The 19,999-nt window shown below is 35.8% G+C and overlaps 1 protein-coding gene across 1 annotated transcript in view; it reads left to right on the plus strand.

Moving 5' to 3' along the window:
* Window positions 1-19,753, plus strand: part of LOC144368643 (uncharacterized) — a 44,311-nt gene extending 24,558 nt beyond the window's left edge. The window contains exons 5-9 of the mRNA XM_078027809.1: window positions 11,800-11,939; window positions 16,183-16,333; window positions 18,095-18,324; window positions 18,800-18,851; window positions 19,549-19,753. Of these exons, the coding sequence (XP_077883935.1) occupies window positions 16,194-16,333; window positions 18,095-18,324; window positions 18,800-18,851; window positions 19,549-19,753 (627 nt within the window). The 5' untranslated portion in view covers window positions 11,800-11,939; window positions 16,183-16,193. The remainder of the gene's footprint in view (window positions 1-11,799; window positions 11,940-16,182; window positions 16,334-18,094; window positions 18,325-18,799; window positions 18,852-19,548) is intronic.
* Window positions 19,754-19,999: the final 246 nt, after the last annotated feature.

Here is a 19,999-nt window from a genome sequence, read left to right on the forward strand (position 1 = left end):
CACACACACACACGCACATGCACACACAGCCTCACAAAGTCTTGCCTTCTTAGACACTCTGAGCTCTGGTCTTCAGCTCCTCAACTCAGGTCACTGTCTGTATTTGCAAAACCTCCCCCAGCCCCTCTTTATTTTCTGTGATCTAAAATATGCTTTCTAGGCAGAAAGCTGGGGCTACCCTAGGACTTAATTTGTATTCTCTTAGATGTCTTGGCTTTGCACTGCTTGTAGTTTAATGTCTGAAAAACAGTTGCTTCATCTGTGTTTGCCTGGGTTGTCTAGTTGTTTGAGTCAGATGGGTTAGTTTAGTCCCTGTCATTTTATCATGACTGAAAGTGGAAGTCCTTCCTCACCTAATTGAAAATTCATTCATATTGATTCAATGTACAAGCCAACCAGTAGACTAATAATCAAGTATTTGCACAATAGTAACAGACTTGAGGCTTGATTTTCAGAGAATGTTTAATAACCACAGAATTAATAATTAACAGTTTTATTTAAAACATTTTCAGGTTGTTTGCTTTTGATTTGGGAGTAGTTGGTTTAAATGCATAGTGGATAAGTTTTCAGGCATATCCAATTTACACAACACCAAAACAAATCATTCATTCTCCTCAATGCTGACAGAAACTGGCAAGTGAGTCTTTGTGAGAGAGATTATATGCATATAGACTTTAGGGTACCTAGTAGTCATTGATTACAATTACACAATCTACAGTTGAGAGTTCACGAGGGAGTCATACTCATATGGTAAAAGGATCCTGTCAAAGGTCACATGTTGACATTTAAAGTGAGAACTCTAAAGTACCAATGTACCTTCTTAATAAATCTGAATGAGGATCACTGTCTAATCCAGAACAGGGGGCTGTGTAAACCACGGGTCCAATCTAATCTAACATTTCTTGTGTTTGCATTTTAACCCTATATCGCTTTCCAGGAAATAAAATGTCAACCATAAAAAATATTTAGTCAAGAAAATGACTATGATATTTAAAAAATATTTATCAAATATTAGGAAAAAGAAAGTAATATGATATCCATGGATTATCTTACTGACTTTGACCTCTACTGGTAAGAAATGGAACCTGACACTAGGTGACACAACTAACATTGTTATATACACATATTTTGATTTTTGTTGTTGTTTCACTTGATTCTTGGATCATTTCTCTTGAGGATTACAATAGCTCAAACTCCAAAATTTCAAAAAATTATTACCTTTTCTTTCTTTAGTCCTAGCTTGATTAGTTTAAAAGAAGCCATTTAAATGTAGCTAAATCGAAACAATACAAGGCTGTGGAATACTTTTTGTTTCTAATGGTGACTTACTCTTAATTTTTATGTAAATGGCTTAATATTTTGTTTAGTAAATAGGCCTTCATTATAGACAAACATAATGTTGAGGGGTGTAGTTTGATGTAAGGCTTTAATAACCACAGAAATAATAATTAACAGTTTTATTCAAAACATTTTCAGGTTGTTTGCTTTTGATTTGGGAGTACCTGGTTTAAATGCATAGTGGATAAGTTTTTAGGCATATCCAATTTACATGCTTTTAAGACTTCTTCTACTTTAATGATTAATTTAGAAATGTCATTTAAAATGGTTCTTATAGACCAAATGCACTTATTAATTTGGTAGCTGTGATATTTTAAGAATCTTCATATAAATATGTATTCATTGCTGATTAAGTATATCAGTTAGCTAATGTTCAACAGTGATCATCAGTGTCAGAGAGTGTGTTTGTCAACATTTCATGTTTACCATAAGGATTTCTTTAAATCAGTAGGTACTATAGAAGATGTCTGGCAGAATATATGTGCTTAATAAATATAGGAGTTAAATGAGCTTTTAAGACCTTAAAACTAAAACTGTAAGTGCTACAGTACTTTGAAATAGAAGTTTAATTGAGTTTGATTAAACACAATTAAGCCTTCTCCCAAGCTCAGAAAACAATCTTTAAAAATATTAGCAGTCCTCAGGCAACATAGAGGCCTCTTATTTAAGGAATAAAAAGTGAGGTTGAGAATAAAATTTCAACAGTTACCAAGTCTGTTAATTTGCTGATTATTATGGACACTGACTACATATGCCTTTTTGTAATTGACATATGCTGTTGGTTTAATTAAATAACATGTACAGAATTAATTCTAATTAAATCTCTTATTCTCAAAATTATTGTTTTTATGTTAAACTTTCTAATTGAACTTCTGATTTTAATACCTTTTATTTTTATTTTTTTGCTTCCAGAGCCTTTAATGTAATTAACTGTTGGATTCTGATAATAGGTTTTGATATTGAAATAGATAACATGTATACCTGTTTTAGAAAATGGAGAAATAAAAATGCATGTTCTCAAGGAGTAATTGGAGGTTACATTGCTATGTTCCATATTTCATCAGATTTTATCTGTTATGGAAGTTGTTTTTCATTCACACAAAAGGCAGTTTATTCCTGAAATTCTTATAGCAAATATGGGCTAAATTTGCTTTGGCATCCTGACAAAGGGAAATATCTACCATATTTCTTAGGATACAAGACCTCTTGTGTTTATCAGTAAATCAATGTGGATCTAAAGTGGAGGTATCTATGTTATAGACTGAAGTGGCTCTGAAATGAGACTAAAAGTTGTGATAGAAGAAAAATGCTGGATAAATTGTGTACTCTTACCAGAAGGAAATGCCTAGGCAAATTATAGTAGAAGATTTGTAGTAGAGATATTCTCCTTGCCCATAAGGACTATAATAATTATCTGTCTGTATATCACTGAACCTTTCCTTTAGCCCCTAAATTTATAGAAAAAGGAAACTCTTTGTAAACATGCAAGTTAAAGGAAGAGTGTAATAAATGATTGGCACCATTGACACTTTCAGGTAGGATTATGTCAGACAAATTTCTACTTGTAAACAAAGACCCTTAAGTGGAGCCTAACCTTACAGTAGTATTTTCTTTTTTTTATACTTTCACATTCTTTAAAAAATATTTTAAAATTTTAATTTGTTTATATGACAGCAGAATTCATTATGATTCATATTCTACATATACAGAGCACATTTTTCATTTCTCTGGTTGTATAGAAAGAAAAGTCACACCATTCATGTCTTCATACATGTACTTAGGGTAATGATGTCCATCTTATTCCACCATCTTTATGTTTGACCACCTCTTCATAATATTAATTACATCATGGCAAATGTAGAAGAAAAACTGGCTATGTTTTCTCAAGCTTGGAAAGATTGTACTCTTTCTCTGCAAGTTCTGAGGATATATATTTTTAGTTGGTAAATATCTACAACAATGGAAGTATTATTACTTGTTTGGAAGAAAAAAATAAATAGATGACAATTTCCACATGTAATTTCAAATTAATGAAATTTTTTTTCTCTTCCTCTTTTCCTCCATTCTTTCTTATTCTCTATGTTATGTCTATTTTACCTACATAGCAATGTATCCTACAGTAGGAAAGAAGAAAAAAATCCTGTATTAATTTACGTATCAAAGTAAAACCAAAAGCTTGGGTAATTTTTCAAGTGAATTGTCAAGTTGTTTGTACATGTACATCTTGCTTTGTATTCTATTCACCATTTTCTGCATTTGATAATGATTGGAAATTGCAAAAGAAGGTACACAGAGCTTTATTGTTTTCTACCTATGAAAACAATTTAAAGTCAATTAAATATAGAATTAAATATAGAATAAGTGATCAAAGAATGGGCTAACTGAAAAAGAAAAAAAATTTGGTCATTTTTCGGAAATAAATTTTGGATAAGTGTATCAGTTATTTATTCAAACTTATATGTTGAGTATTTTTGTTACATTGAGCCATGCAATGTATACCTTTTATATTACTAAATTTGGGATTTGAGCTATCCTAAGTATAATATTGAAAAGCTAAAAAAGCCAGTGATACCTGTGTATCTACTTGTTTCCTTTATGACTGTGTTCTTTTGTTTCTTTGTTTAAGGATTAAAACTAGGTGAGCTAACCATGACTGGCAACACACAGGCTAGTAGCATCACCAACAATAATGACCTCAGGTCCATCAATACCGGTGTTTTCATTGGCAATTTAAACTCAGCCATTGTCAAGAAATTTTACATTGAAGCCATTTTTTTCAAAGTATGGGAAAATAGTTGGATGCTCAGTTCACAGAGGTTATGCATTTGTACAGTACATGAGGAGGGTGCAGCATGCAAGAGCTGCAGTGGCTGGGGAAAATGCCAGGATCATCCAGGATCAACCGCTCAGTAAGCCATGTTCACTTTCAGATTGCACAGTAGGTTTTCTCTGCACACATCTTCATACAGTTTCCTCTTTGAAAACCTAGAACCACCATAATATCTTTTTTTAACCAATCATGGTGCTTGAATATATATAGTTATGTTGTTTTCTTTTTCTCATTGTTTTGTATGTATTTATCATATTTTCTGTGCAAACTTGTGCTCCTTTGAAATATGTGTTACTTCTACCAATCTTAGCAGAACCAGGAAAATAATAAATTTGCATTACATATAACATTATTTTCCTTAAAATGGTATTTTCCAGGAAACTATAGACTAAGTAAAATAACTTTTCATATTATAATATTTGCTCAGAGTAGCTATTTTTTTTTAATCTCCAGTTTTTATTTTTGGGAAGGAAGAAGTAGAATATAGTAAAAGGAAGCAAACTTTGTGGAACTGGAAAAGGCATGTTGTAACTTATTCATTTCTATATATGTAGAAATGTTATATATCACACGTGTTCAATCATGTACAATAATCAGATATGTGCCTAATGTCCAAGGAATAAAATTGTATTTTTTCAGAGAGAATAATATAGTCTGAAGTCAAATTGCAAGACAGGAGAAAATATTTCATAAATAATGTACGAGAAAGAATAAAAATTAGGTAATCCTTAGATGTTTTCTCCCATATGGAAAAATACAATCAATATATCAGCGAGTCCCAAACATCTCTTGCTGTCCAGATTTACATCTCAAACTGATTATTACACAACATCTATTCTTGATATTCAGCAGGCATGTTAGAACAAAATTTTCCACACCCCACCCTGTTTTACCCCAAACTTCTCTCTCATTATATTTGGGATCCCTTTTACTTCACTGTTCTTATAAAATCTTCACTTTCAACCCTGATTCTTCCCTTCCCCCTGCATTCCAAACACAATTCATCATCAAGTTTGTTTGCCAATATATCTCTAGTCACCTTCTGAGTCTGCATTGCAAGCCAGCTCATGCAGGCCTTCATCTTACATCAGTGGACTACTGGGAGACTCTCCTAGCTTTTCTCTTTCCGTTCTTTCCATGTGTGTTTTAAAAACATCAATTAGATTATGCTGTGTACCTACAATGCCCTACCATCACATTCTCAATCTCTTCCTCTCCGCCTTCCTGTTCCATTCTAGTAAGGCTATCTACTTGGATATGCCTCAAATCTTCCAGAATGTTCCTACTTCAGTGGCTTTCAACTTGCTAGTTCCTCTAGTGGTTTTTTTTTTTTTTGCTACCTGATTTACTGTATGCTGTGCTCAATATTTACCTCTAAAAAGAGGCTGTTCTTGACTAGCTTATTGAAACAAAGTCTCTTTCTGCCCCAGTGCATTCACTATATATGCTGTGATTCAACTTGTCATGCATTGTAGCCCTTATTAGTATATGATTATATGCTTTAATGTTTATGTTACCTCTGTCCTGTTCACATACATAAAACCAAAGGGCCATAGGAAACAAACAAAATTATTGAGATATCAAGTTTGAAGACTATTACAGTATAATGTGAGCAATATGAAATTTTATAAAGTACTTAAGAAAAATGTTTGAGAATTCATGGAATTCATAAAAATATGAATTCAGTCTAAGAAATAGTTTTTCAGAAAAAAAATCAAAAGATACTTTACAAAAGTGGTTGTGATTACAAATCCAAAAGTAATCATTGCAGGAATATGTTTTTTATTTACCTTATTCTTGTTCAGTTTTCCATATCTTAAAAAAATTAATGCTTTTTATCTGTTAGTTTTACATTTTTCTCTTTGTTTTTCTTAATGTCTCCGTTTTGTTTATTTACCTTGATATTCTGACCTTTTTATTTTTTGTATGCTGAAATTCTTATTTCAAAGCCACATTCAGACCAGTTTCAGTGAAAACTCCACTTATTGCCTGTACCCTGATGGGTATCAACTAGCAGGTCCTTTTGATATGCATTTAGCTCTTTCTGATTTTTTTTAAAAAAATGATTGCAAATGTAAGGCCAATTAAAAGTCTGGTTAACTTTTAAATGAAGAATTTAGCTAAATTTCTAGAGTTCTATTCCCTATACCACTCAACTGATCATTACCTTTTTCTAGAATAATGCAATGGATAAAGAGAAACATCCAGAGCAAAAATTTGGTTTCTTAATTTAATTCCTAAAAAAAAATGCTAATACCACATCACTTTGCTTTGAGCAGCAGCAAGTTAAAATGCTCCATTAATAAAATGCATTTCTCATGTGCCCTCACTCCTCTTGGAGCCTCTTAGTTCTATGCTCAGAACAGTTTCTGGAACATATGTCTAAATCAGCCATAATCACACTTTGTGCCCAAATGCAAGTTAAATACTTTATTTTTGGCGGGGAGGAGTTACTAGGGATTGGATTTAGTCAGGGGAACTCCACTTACAATAGCCTCTAAAAAAATAAAATACCTGGGAATTAACCTAATGAAAGATGAAAAAGATCTATATAATAAAAATGGCAGAACCCTAAAGAAAGAAATCAAAGACTTAGAATATAAAAAGATCTACCTTGCTCTTGGATAGGCAGAATTAATATTATCAACATCACCATACAACCAAAAGCACTATAAAGATTTAATGCAATTCTAACCACAACTCTAATGACATTCCTCATAGAAACAGATAGCAGTCATGAAATTCATCTGGAAAAATAACAGACCCAGAATAGCTAAAGCAATCCTTAGCAGGAAGAGTAAAGCAGGTGGCATCACTATACCAGACCACTTAAACTATACTGCAGAGCAATAGTTAAAAAAACAACAACACAGTATTGGCACCAAAACAGGCTGGTAGACCAATGGTACAGAATAGAGGACACAGAAACTAACCCACACAATTATAATTTTTATATTAGACAAAGGTGCCAAAAACATGCATTGGAGAAAAGATAGCCTTTTCAACAAATGGTGCTGGGAAAACTGGAACTCCATATGCAACAAAGTGAAATTAAACCCCTGTCTCTCACCATGTACAAAACACAACTCAAAATGGATCAAGCACCTAGGAAATAAACCAGAGACCCTGCATCTAATAGAAGAAAAAGTCGGCCCTAAAGCTCTCTTCTCTACAGTCTGTTTTCACCCCTCATCCAGGCTTACCTCTGCTGCTAAGTTTTATTATTCCCTAAATCAATTTTGCATCATCTAAAGGAACAAATTGTATATTTCTCCACAGATTAGTAGCTATCCATCTCAGCAGTAACTCAATGATTGCATTTTTTTTTCAAACCTCCACATCAGAAAGATGGGAAAGAATAATTTGAATCAAGTCCAGGTTGTACCCCTCGAACTAAGAAAGTTAGGATTTCATGCCATATAAAGGAAATCTTTGTCATTAATTTATTAAACCACTTTTCAATTGACAGATATAATTGGAATGATCATATAAAGAAATTTTAATTCCCACTTTCTGATTCTGCTCCTTCTTTGTTCTTTCCATATTATGGCTTCTCAGTATTGTTATCAACTAGAAATTCTTAAATTAAGATTGAAAGTGACCTCATTTCTAAAGCATTTAAAGTTATCACAGGTGAAATCTTTCTCAAGAGCTTTCAGTCTTTCAAATACATGGATATACAATCTATGTTACTAATGAATTCTGAACATTAAATTGACCTGAATGATTGGAGCCCAAACTTTTTTCTCACTTTTATCAAATTTCTGACATAAAACTTAGAATGTTAAGAGTTGAAAAAAGCTATTAGAATAATGTACAGACTCTGAAAGGATTTCCAGGTAGCTACATTTTTTTCTTTTCTAAATATAATGGAAATTTCCAATAATTTTTACTGAAAAATAATTTGGCTTTCTAAATTTCATAGTTTAAACAAAAGATAAAATTGTTAAACAAGCTGTAATTAATTCAATAAAGGACTGAAGGCAAAATATCATGTACTTGATAAATATATGTAAAGTTTCTTCTCTGATTTCATTCCAGCATTAAGATAAAATAGCTAGGATCATAGGATTGTGTTCTTTGTGATTCAGGGAGTTTACTTTGACTCTCTTCCTGACAAACATTGGACTAATCCTGCCCAGATATCCTGAACATCTCAATACAACAGTGAATGAAAGATGAAAGACAGTTCAGAGCCAGTGCAGAGCCATCACAGATACAATATCTATAAGTGAATATATTACTAGTGTGATAATATAGGTACATATTTATATATGCCTACATGCATGCATATATATATACACACACACATATACATATTGTCACACATATACACATCTATTTACATAGTAAAACAATTATTTAAGAAGGAGCATATGTCTGACTGAATGACAATTATTTGTTTTCATTTTAGTATTTAAAGCAGTAAAATTAAACCAGATTAACGTTCTATTTGATCAATCATCAAGTTACACATTTTTACTTTTATAGGACTATAAAAATATTTGTTTCAGAGGGAGCAAAAGATTTTGGCAGTTTCCTAAAATGGGCAACAGTTAAGCCTAAACTCTTCTTACTGTTTGGCAACTTAAGGTGTATTCTAAATTCATAATTTAAAAACTTTATGCTATTTATCTCTTAGTAACAACAGAAGTGACAGGTTTTCTGTCTGAAATATAAATCACTTACCATCATTAATTCTCCTCTTTTTACTCCTATGCATAATACCCTGCCCAAAGCATTTATAGCAAACTGTTAAGGATATCTAATTAATTGTGTGTGGCAGAAGAAAAATGTTCCAAACTCTTGACCTACAATTACAATTTCTGGCAAACTTAAAAAGTCATCTTTGACATTTATTTAGCATTTATGTCCCTGATTTCTATTGGCTCAGAGTCACAAGCATTGATTGAGGACTTGTAAAGCAATTTGTTTTGACCTCTGCTCTACTATTTGCCAAATTATTTTAAATTGAGCCAAAAAATTTCTATATATTTTATCAGTGCAATAACCAAAATTCTCAATTAGCCCATTAGATTTTATTTCACCATTTCTCCCACATTGTGTACACTAAGTTGTTTAAGATTGTATTGCTAAATTCCTCATTTTCCTGGAGTTTGTACTTGGAAGTTCACCAGGTAAACTTCAAATCAATAATACTTAATTAAAACTAAGTACAGGTGCTCTATATACTTCACAATGCTTAATTAATCTCCCCCAATAAAATAGTTCAATTCTATTTTCACAATGGAAATAGTATTATGAGTCTGTTTCAGTCAATTATTCTGATGCTAAACTTCATTCCTATTTCTCCCTTGGGGAGCAATCATATTACCTACTGTTTATCATGGCCTGAATTTTATGCCATGTAAATTGGTTTTATAAACTATAATTGCATATAGTTCATGAATATTCCATAAGTTTTCTAAGATCTGCCTACACAATTTTTTAATTATCTTAGTATCCATTTTATTCAAGTTGTTATTTTAAAATTGTCTTTTTAACCTTCATGAATTGGCTTAAGCCCAGACTATTTCATTCTAGATATAACATGATTGCTAATGTCATTAAATAATATTCAGAGACTCATTGTCAAGACAAGACCAAAAAAAGAAAAATACAAGAATGGATACAGTCCACACTTTATTCTTTTCACATTACTGTAAGAATTTGATTTGTCATAATGTTAATTGATTATTTGGAACACTGAATCCAATTGATCTAGTCACTTTACCAAGGAAAGAAGATAGTGTTAAACAAAGACTTTGATAAGATTGGTATGGAGCACTAAAGTAGATTAATTAGTTTGCAGCATGTTTTAATAAAAGTGGTGCTGTGTACTTTCATAGATAAAATATGCATTCACACATAGAACAATGTTTTGTTGACAAACTGAATTTTTAGTTCTTCATAAAACAATAATCTTTGCATTCAGTGCATTCTAGTTTGGTGTGAATACTGTGTAGTATATGTCTGTGAGTCCTTCAAAGAAATATGAGAGATTATATAACTGCCAGAAACCAAATTGTCTTAAAGCAATTTGAGTCCTTTGTATCTGCAGTTTCTACATCTGTGGCTGCAATCAACTGCAGATCATTTACTATGTATGTAGTCAAGCCTCTCATGGCTGCAGCTGTACAAAATATGTACAGGCTTATTTGTCATTCCTCAAACAATACAGTATGAAAACTATTTAGATACCATTTATATTGTATTTGATTTATTAAGAATCCATAGATGACTGAAAGTACCAGGAAGTGTGTGTGTGTATTATATGGAAATACTATTCCATATGGTTTAAGGGATTTGAGCATCAGTTCACATTAGTAAAATTCCAGGAACCATTCTGTACACATCAAAGACAACCATATATAAAATGAAAAAAATATTAAACAATTGTTTTGAATAACTGTATACATAAATAAATCTCATTCTTAATGTAATTATTCAAGATTACGCTTATATAACTTCCTTTTTGTAGCTATGTTTGGTGTAATGTCTTTCTTACAGATAATTGTTGAAAAATTAGTTAAGTGTAATAGAGATGTTTTGGTTACTACCTAATAGTTCACTTGGTGTAAAGGACAAGGATAAGTGTAAGTAAAGGATAAGGATAAGTGTAAGTAAAGGATAATGTGTTATCTAATATGATTTAAGTTCTATTTGTTTTTTTCAAATGAGAAATAAAGAATACACTTCCATTTTTAACAACAAAATCTATAAAACAAAATTTGGCTTTAATTCATGTTTGAAAACCAAGTACACAATATGATATAAAATGTAATACCTGTGTATTTGTGTATATGTATGTATACACTCGAACCTATGTATAAATATAGGTACATTGATCGGGTGATTGATGGAAGAAAGGTATTGCATTATTACTTCTAATTTACGAGCCAATTTCCAACAATTTGCTGTAATTTTTTTGCTCTTATTAGTTTCACCAAGTCTTTTTTATGGCTACAGCCCAAGTTATCCTCTTCAGCTTTAAAGTAACACACTAAATTCACCCATTTATTTGAGAAGATTTTTTTGAGGGGGGAACTCTCCTATGCTGGGCTTTATGAGGGTAGAAATAATCAGCTTTACTAAAGTTTTTAAACTCAGAATCTATGTCTATACTCTCTGTGGATAAATTGAGGATGAAATGTATATCTAGTTTATGCATGGTTGGCTGTAGCATATTGGCAGGGATTTCATACCAAGGAACCAGAAAAAAATGATATCTATTCACAATATATAGAGAAAGAATCCTAGAATGCACAAAACCTCTTGGATTCTGCAGTGTCTCAAGTGCATTGACTTCTGAAGTATGTAAAAATCAGTGTAATTTATAGAAAAGTTGGAGCCACTGTTGTGTTCTCTGTGGGAGCTGTGGGCCATGCTTGTATCAAATAGGGAGCATTGAGAATCCATCATCCTCAGCTCATTTTCTAGTCAGTGCATCTTCTTTTATGTTCTGCCATGAAAGCAGCAGCACTCTGCCATTATCCTAGGTGGACCAGTTTCTTTCTTTTAGAAGGTAGTTCCCCTGACCTTCTGTGACCACTCCCTTAGGCCTCTTTGAGAACCACCTGGGACTCTTGCATCTGACTTTCTTGATTTAACCATACACTTCATCACACCAGGCTGAAAAAGAGGGACAGGAGGAAAAGGAGGAAGTGGAAGAAGCCCTGAAGGACTCATTAATGAGACCCATAAGACATCCTCCATTTACTGTGAACTGCCTGATATCCACCAACTTCCCTGCTCCAGTGTTGACCTCTTAGTGAGTATGAAGTCACTTCTCTTGATTCAGCTTGGGAGTAGTTCATTAAAAGAGAATTATACTGATATCAGTCAGATTTCTGTTGGGGTTCAGTGAAAATTCAGGATGGTGAACACAAGAATAACCAGAGTGGGGTGGTTGTGGAGACTGCAACAGTCCCACAGGCACCACTGATTCATGTGTGGAGCAGAGATCTGCATGGTCTCGTTCCTCCAAGCTGTAACAGGTGATCTCTCCTATAATGTCCTTGCTAATTTTTGATCCTGAACAGTAAGTCTACTTTGAGGATTGGTGAGTGTACAAATAAGTTAGTGCTCTTGATTGTATCATGGGAGATATTGTTTGTATGATCCCTCATGAATGTGTTAGAATTATTCCTTAAGGCCTGGACTGGACCCTGACACACTCCACTCCCTTTAATAGAAATTATTCTGTTTGCTCAGTAGCACAAAAGATCTTTCCTCAAGGAAGGTCTATAGATCCCACACATTATTTCAGTCCCTGTAAATAATCTCAAATCTACAAAGAAACTAGCTTCTGGAGTAAGGTCTGAGTCTTGAAGAAAGTGTTCTACAAGCCAGTCTTTAAGTTTTTCTTGATCATTGGGATAATGAATAGTTTCAGCTGATCACCAGATTCAAAAAATAGAGTATGATGCTATTAATTGACCAAACAAGGGATATCTGACCAGTGACTAAGGAAAGGACACCTTTCCATTTCTCAGAAGATACACCCCAAGAGTTCCTTGAGTGTACTCCTCAGAGTTTCCTTTCATCACATAAAGAATACACTCACCCTGTGAATAAATTGGTACCGGGTTGGTAACAGGACATAAGGATAAGTTTTTGTTGTTATTCTTTTTGTCTGAGTATATTTGCAGAAACTTAAAGCAATCTGAAGCAAAAGAGCCAGTGCACTCCAGGTAAATGTAAAAACATGGATAATGAATGTAATGGTGATATCTTGAGATTGCAAGTCCCAAGGAAGAGCAAAAGTACAGAATGTACTTATTCCATCCATTCTGGTAACCAGGAAGGGGGCCCCTTGTTTCTTTTCTTGGTTTCTACCTTCCATTAGTTTTTACCTTAGCAACCTAGAGACAGTCTTTCCCTGGTGTTAAAGTCAAGTTTCCTTCACTCACAGTGAACCACTGTGCTCTCCTATGCAAAAGGCAGTTAGAAAACCCATTTTCTGTGGGTTAGGCCTGAGTTTGTTTGTTTTGTTGAATTCCATAGCAAGAAATGTGACCAAACCACACCAAAGTCATATAAAATCAAAATATTAAAGAACAAGGCCTGAATGCCCAACATCTTTTGGAATCAATAATGCCTGAGGAACTTTGATTTATTAGAACTTGTTCAAGGAATGTGGAAGAAAAGACTCTGGGGTTGTACCGTCTGTTATTGCTGTCATTGTGGTATGACATGCCTGAACCACATAGGGATAGATGAGTGTCCTTCCTCACCAGCAATGTTACCTAACCAATGAACTGAGCATCTGAAGCCCTCTCTCACACTCCACCCTTTCTCAAATTCCCATGAAAGTCAACTTGAATGAGGTGCTTTTGACTCATTCCAGCTGTCATGACTTGTCTCACTCCATTGGCCTCCCAAGCAAGAGTCCAGCCTCCCTCTCTGAGAAACATGTGGTTTACTCTACTCTGGATGTGGCTAGTGAGTACACTGCTTACAAAAAAAGGTTATGGAATGGGGCTGTAGCTCAGTGGCAGAGTGCTTGACTAACATGAGTGAGGCACTTAGTTCAGTCCTTAGCACTGCATAAAAAAACAAACAAAGGCATAAAGAAATAAACAAATAAAACCATCCATCTACAATTATTTAAAAAAAAAAGAGAGAGAGGAAAAGCAACTGGCTGAGGAGTGCAAGCTGCCAGAGCATTTTGTAAGGTGCCCAGAGGACCTGCTCACAGGAAGCTGCTCCAAAGTGCCCAGTTTATGAGAGATTCCATTAGGCAAGTGATATTTGTACCTGCTCTCCTGGTATCTGCATTTTGTGTGTAGTCTTGAATGATGAGGACTGGCTCAGTGGAAGGACAGTAGATTCTTCCAGTAGGTAGAGGTCATACTATCCCAACACTGTTCCTGTCTAGACCAGGCATGTGCCTTTTAGATAGCAGGCAGCAACTACCTAGCATAGTTTCAGGAAAGATCGTGTTACAGGTGCAAGTTTGTGAAATTGAAAAGAGCGTGGCCTAAGAAAGAAAACTTTTAAGGAATTTGCAGGCTGATTTAATTGTGGGCCAAGGGAGATTTATCCTTTCTGGTTTATGTTTCCTCTTAGAAATATTGCTTAATGCACATTGCATGATAACTGTAGCATTCAAATGGAGAATGTTTATGAGTGTATTTTCGAAAGTCACTCCCAGGGTTTGTTTTAGGGAGTTGAAGTAGTAAAATCTGAGGGTGGGATGTAGGGTACACTGCAATACTAAAGAGGTGAAAAGGAGAGAATTTTCCCTTGTTAAGTGATAAAAGCAGGCCTGGAGGGTCCTGTGTAGTTCGCAGATGCATGGAGTGTCATGGGATAGGGTCCCTGAAGAGGAATGAGTATGTTTTCTATGAAAGTCATATTGGGAGGTAAATCACTGTGCCTGGGAAGCAACCATGTAACAGCAGGTAGGTACAGCTGGAGCTTCCCAAAGTTTACCAATTTTCTCTAGTTTCTGTTCATGTGGGGAGAAAAAGACATTTTTCCCTCTGCCCAGTTAAACAACTAGCATGCTGCTCATGAGATCTATTTTACAGGGACTACTCTGTTTCATGGATAAGAATACCTGGGCAGGCCATTTCTTTAAAGTAATGAATGAGATCTTTCTAAATTCATACCAATAATTTCTCTGTGCCATGATAGGCTACTGTGTTTTTAACGAATGAGGTAGAACTGCTTAATATCTAAAGGGGCTTTAATAAATTTGTTTGTAGGAAATAGTGAAGAGCATCATGATGAAGAAAAGCATCACTTGAATCACTGGCCCCCAGGGAATCATCATGGGAGGGTAATTATCAGACAAAAAGGAGCACACAAACAGGCCAAAATAGCTGCAAAGGTAAAAACCGTCTGCTGGTGTCACTGGTTTACTTTGCTAAACCACTCTGGATGGCCTGTTTTCTGGTGAGCATTTTTGTCATCTGTCTGAGAAGACTTGGGGACTTTCTCCCTTAAAAAAAGTCAGTTGTTCCTTTGAAAGAACTAAAATGAGAATGACATGAATAACTTCTTTCTGCAGTGTTATCCCAAGATCCTGGACAGTTCTGCCATAGCAAAAACAGCAGCTACACAAACAACACCAGTATATCATATGATGTGAAAATATTGACAGGAAGAGGACTAGAAGGCACAAGTTCTCTGGGACTTTCCACATGCAGGAAGCTATATTCACTTGATAGGAGAGTGTAAAATTCAACTTTAGTTATGCATAAGATTGACTCACTCCTGTGGTTTTCACTCTGAACACTTTTCTGTATCCAAAGCTGCTGTCCTGCTCTTCTTTGTAACTGCCACACTGATGCAGAGCCAACTCAGTGTCCAAATATTATGAAAATTATCCTTTAAACACATGATGCTGTCCCTGAATCACACACATTGCAGGCTGTTTTGCCTTTTCTTCCCAGCTCCCTCAGCTCCACTCCCTCTTTCTCCTGGGAGGCATGGTCTTTGTAAATCACTGGCACATGGATGCTTTTCTAAGACCTACCTTTTAGAACAAGCATAAGTCAATGTGTAAGTCTTTTCTTCAGTCAACCTTTAACTTTTATACAAATTAAAAATTTTTAAAAAATTAAAACTGACAGAAGCACAGATTACAAACCCTAGAGTGCAATGTGGATTATAGGTGGGAAACAAAGTGTCCTTAGGGTAGTTTTCTCTTCTTCACATGCAGAGTTATGTGCAGGACTCTGTATGTGGCACTGTGGACTCAATGAAGGGGACACTAACTAGAAGGCTTTAGATGACACTGTAAAGGACTTCATTGTAATAACTGTGGTATGCAACCACTTTTATGCATTCACTGAGTGTATCCTGCCAGGTGCTTCAGTGCTTGGGCCCCACTGGAAACTGTGAACACAGAGATGGGTCGAACATAATCTTAGCTTTTACAGAACTGTCAGTCTTGTAAACAGCAAGTGAAAGAATTGATAGTGGACTCATTGGTGAGTGTAGCCAGTGCTGTATCAAAAAATGTTGGTAGTCAGGTTGATCCCCCTACTGGTTGTTTCCAACAGGTCCCAGCACAATGATGGATGACTTCTCAGACCAACACCTGCTCTCCAGTTTGGCTCATAGAAATCCATATTCTCAAGATCTGAAGATGATTTTGATGACATCAACAGATACTGAGTATGTTCTGGCCAGCTGGAGAAAGAGGCAGGATAAGTAAGACACATAAGTTCTTCCTTGCGAAGATTATCGTGATGTTTTCTCTAGACCTCTGCATTTTCTATCCACTTCAAAACAAACTAATATTGTCATTCCTCAAAGTTCAACTCTTGTTTTTACTGAAACTGCATTTCAAATGCAGGTAAATAATTGAAGTAATTTTCAGGTTTGCAGTCCAAAGGCAGGAAGGTGGGGCTAAAAGCCAGGCTTTCTGACATTCAAGTGGATGAGAGTCCATGACTCTTGTGTTCATAGAAGCAGAATAAACTAACTCCCCTGCTTTGCTCCTCAGTTTACCCTGTGACGTGTGTAAAATGTAAAATCTTTATGTATCTAGAGAACTTACATTATAAGTGGGTTAAAGCAAATGAATGCATTTGCTGAGGTCCTACAGATAAAGCACTGGGCTCATTTCCCTGCAGCATGATAGGAAGAGTATCCAATCCTTACTGAAAAGAGCTTAACGTATCTGCTTCAGATTCAGCCATGGTTCTCAGTAGGTGAGAACATTGATTACAGACACCAGTAGCCTGACCTAGTGAAGGGAAGATTGCCATGAAGAGCAGAGTCAGCACTGGACATTATCTGCTTTGGACTTAGTAAGAGGGATCTGGAAATTTTCTTCCCAATGAGCATCCCACAGTTGAGGGTTCACAGAGACTTAGCATGGCTGTCGTCCATGTTTCTATTCTCCTTTCCATGTTCCTATTGCCTGAGCCAATTGGAACTTTTGTAATAAGTGAGGAATTCCTTCAGAGTCCTATACACCAACAGATGTCCCAGTGAGAGAAAAGAGGCCACAATAAAAATGGAGTATAACAAAATAATATTAAGAGAGTACAGAAAACAATTTCAAACACTCATGGTTTACTCTTTGTTGTGTATTTTTAGTGGATTTTGAAATAATGGCTGCATATTCAGAGAAAAACATTATGACTATGTTACATTGACAGTTTTGCATTGTTCCCTTGAGGAAAAGCCTTATGATCCACTTATTATTAAGGAAATAATGAGGTGACCACTGGGTAGTCCTGTAGGTAATTTTAACTTGTTGTGAAACCATTTTTACTTCGAGGATTCTCAAGATATACCTGTAGGAGTAATGTGAAATATGGTGTTTGGAGAAGGGAACAAAGAAAAGTTGGTAACGTTGCCATGAGGGTACACAAGTACTGAGACTGCCCAATGAGTGGTGGTCTACATCTGTAGTGACCTTCTGAGGAAACCAGTGGGTCAGCCATCATGAGGCCATTGGAAGGCAGAGGCTGCCACATTCCGTGACATCTCCCACCTTCTGATTCTGTTAGACTGTTACCTAGCGCACTCAGCCCTACCTCCTCATTTCTCTCTTGAGTCCGTGCTATAGACTCAGGTGTGTGAATCCTTGTTTGAAAGGTGAAGGAGTTTGAAGTGTTGTGGACTGCTGAGTACTTAGTTCTCAACAGTAAGTGAATCGTGACAGCTGCTGTCTTCCCTTAATCCCAATGAATTCTACTTGGGTTATTTTATTTTTTTAAAAATATTTGGGTCAGAAGCACTCAAACACTGAGCCACATATGCAGCCCTTTTTTGTATTTTATTAAGCGACAGGGTCTCACTGAGTGGCTTAGCCCCTTGTCATTGCTCAAGCTGACTTCTAACTCTAGATCCTTCTGTCTCACCTTCTGAGCCTCTGAGATTATAGGCGTTTGCCACTGCATCCAGCTCTTGGATTCACTTGTTTTTAACCCATAACATGTTTGGGTTTCCTCTTTGCAGGGCCTGGCTGTACATTTACTGTACAAACATGGCAGTATTCTTCAGCCCTTCCCCTGATGGAGGGGCTGAAATGAACCTTGACGGAGAGCCTCAGATGAAATTGAAAGAAATTATACGGGGACTACAAGCCGAATTACAAGAACACAAACTGAATTTCCGTGATCTGGAAGAAAAATTCATCTTATGTCAATCTACCGTGTATACCCTGGCCAATGAGTTCCAGAAATATCGTAAGTTGCAGATAGGTTTATGGTCACTAAAGTGAGGTATGATTATCTGTTTCCCCTCTGAGAAAAAGATCTTCTCCAAAACTTTTTCTTTTCTTTTCTTTCATCAAAAGGAAATCCATCATTTCTAGAAGTAAAGATATTGTTATTTTGCCTTCAGTTTACTAACAGTGGAATAATGAAACACAAAGTATAGCAACTTCTAGTTTACAGGGAAGTGTAGGGTAGGCATAGGTTATTTCCCAGTTACTGATGTCTACTGGAGACATGAAAATGCCTTTTCATCCTCAAGAATAGCTCAAATCTTTTATATCAGGATCCAGTTTGTACCATATCAGATCCACAGACATATAACGGCCGTGTTGGTAAAGGTCTGGGACTAATGATTCTCCATTGAGTTCAGTCTTCCCCTGTGTTTGTAGTGAGTGATGTAGAAACTACTCATTGACTGACTGGACATTTCTGAATTTGATTTCAGGGAGTGGTGCAGAGGAGGAGAGTGGAAAAGAACAGAAATTACTGGCTTTCAGGTAACAATGAGTGTTAAGAGTCTGGAAGAGGATGGGTTAAATATGAAGAGGGTCCCCAGATGAGCAAACCAAGAGGTACAAAGTGTCCACACTATTCACATGCAAAGGCAAACACAAGCTGCTGGTATGACTGCATTCCTCAACCATGGAAGAAGTCCATCTTTTAAGGAGGTGTTTTTCTTTTCTCTGTGGTTCTTGTCTGTATCCAACTAGAAATAATCAAACTAAGTAATTTTTTTTTTTACCTCACAGAATCTACATCTCCTGTCTTGTATGGGTCCATTGAGTATGAGATATAAATCGGGTTTCTTTCTGGTTGTTAAGACTTTTTGGCAGGGATGTCATAGCCTTGGGTGGGGGGAATACACACACACACACACACACACACATATACAAATGTGCTCAAAAACACACACATAAAGTTCATTTTTTGTGTATGCTGTGGCTCATGGTTGTATCACACAGGGAGAGTGGAGTGTCTGTCCTCAGCTCTTTTCTAGTCAGTAGATTGAGCCCCTCTTCCTATCTCCTGTCATAAAGAAATGTGCACCCTGCCCACATCCTAGGAGGATCATTTTCTTTCTCTTTTAAAGGAGTACCCTCTTGCCCTTCTGTGACCACTCCCTTAGGCCTCTATTTAGACCAACTGGGACTCATATTTAATCCTCTCGTTTAATTGTACTCTTTATTCCTCCAGTCTGAGACAAGCCCCACAAGAGGAGAAAGAAATCCTGCAGGACTTATTGAATGAGGGCTGTAACACTTGCCCCAGTCACTCTGAATCATCAGATATCCACCAGCCCACCTGCTTCAGTGCTGATCTCTTGGGTGAGCATGAAGTTTCCCTTTCTCTAGCTGCAGCTCATGACTATCCCATTAAAATACAAATGCACTTCTATTAATTATACTTCAGAGGGTCCAGTGACAAATTCAGGATGGTAAACCTAGAACTAACAAGATCAGGGAAGTTGTAGAGACTGTAACCTACTCACAGGTATCATTTATGTGTGTGCATATCAGGGCTCTGCATGACCTTATTCTTACAACCTAGGACAACTGATCTCTCCTACTGTGTTCTTCCTCAAGTTTAATTCTTTAATTACAAGCACAAGGCTATAATCCCAGCTGCTCAGGAGGTTGAGGCAGGA

Source organism: Ictidomys tridecemlineatus, chromosome 11, assembly GCF_052094955.1.
Source record: "Ictidomys tridecemlineatus isolate mIctTri1 chromosome 11, mIctTri1.hap1, whole genome shotgun sequence".
Taxonomy (NCBI): domain Eukaryota; kingdom Metazoa; phylum Chordata; class Mammalia; order Rodentia; family Sciuridae; genus Ictidomys; species Ictidomys tridecemlineatus.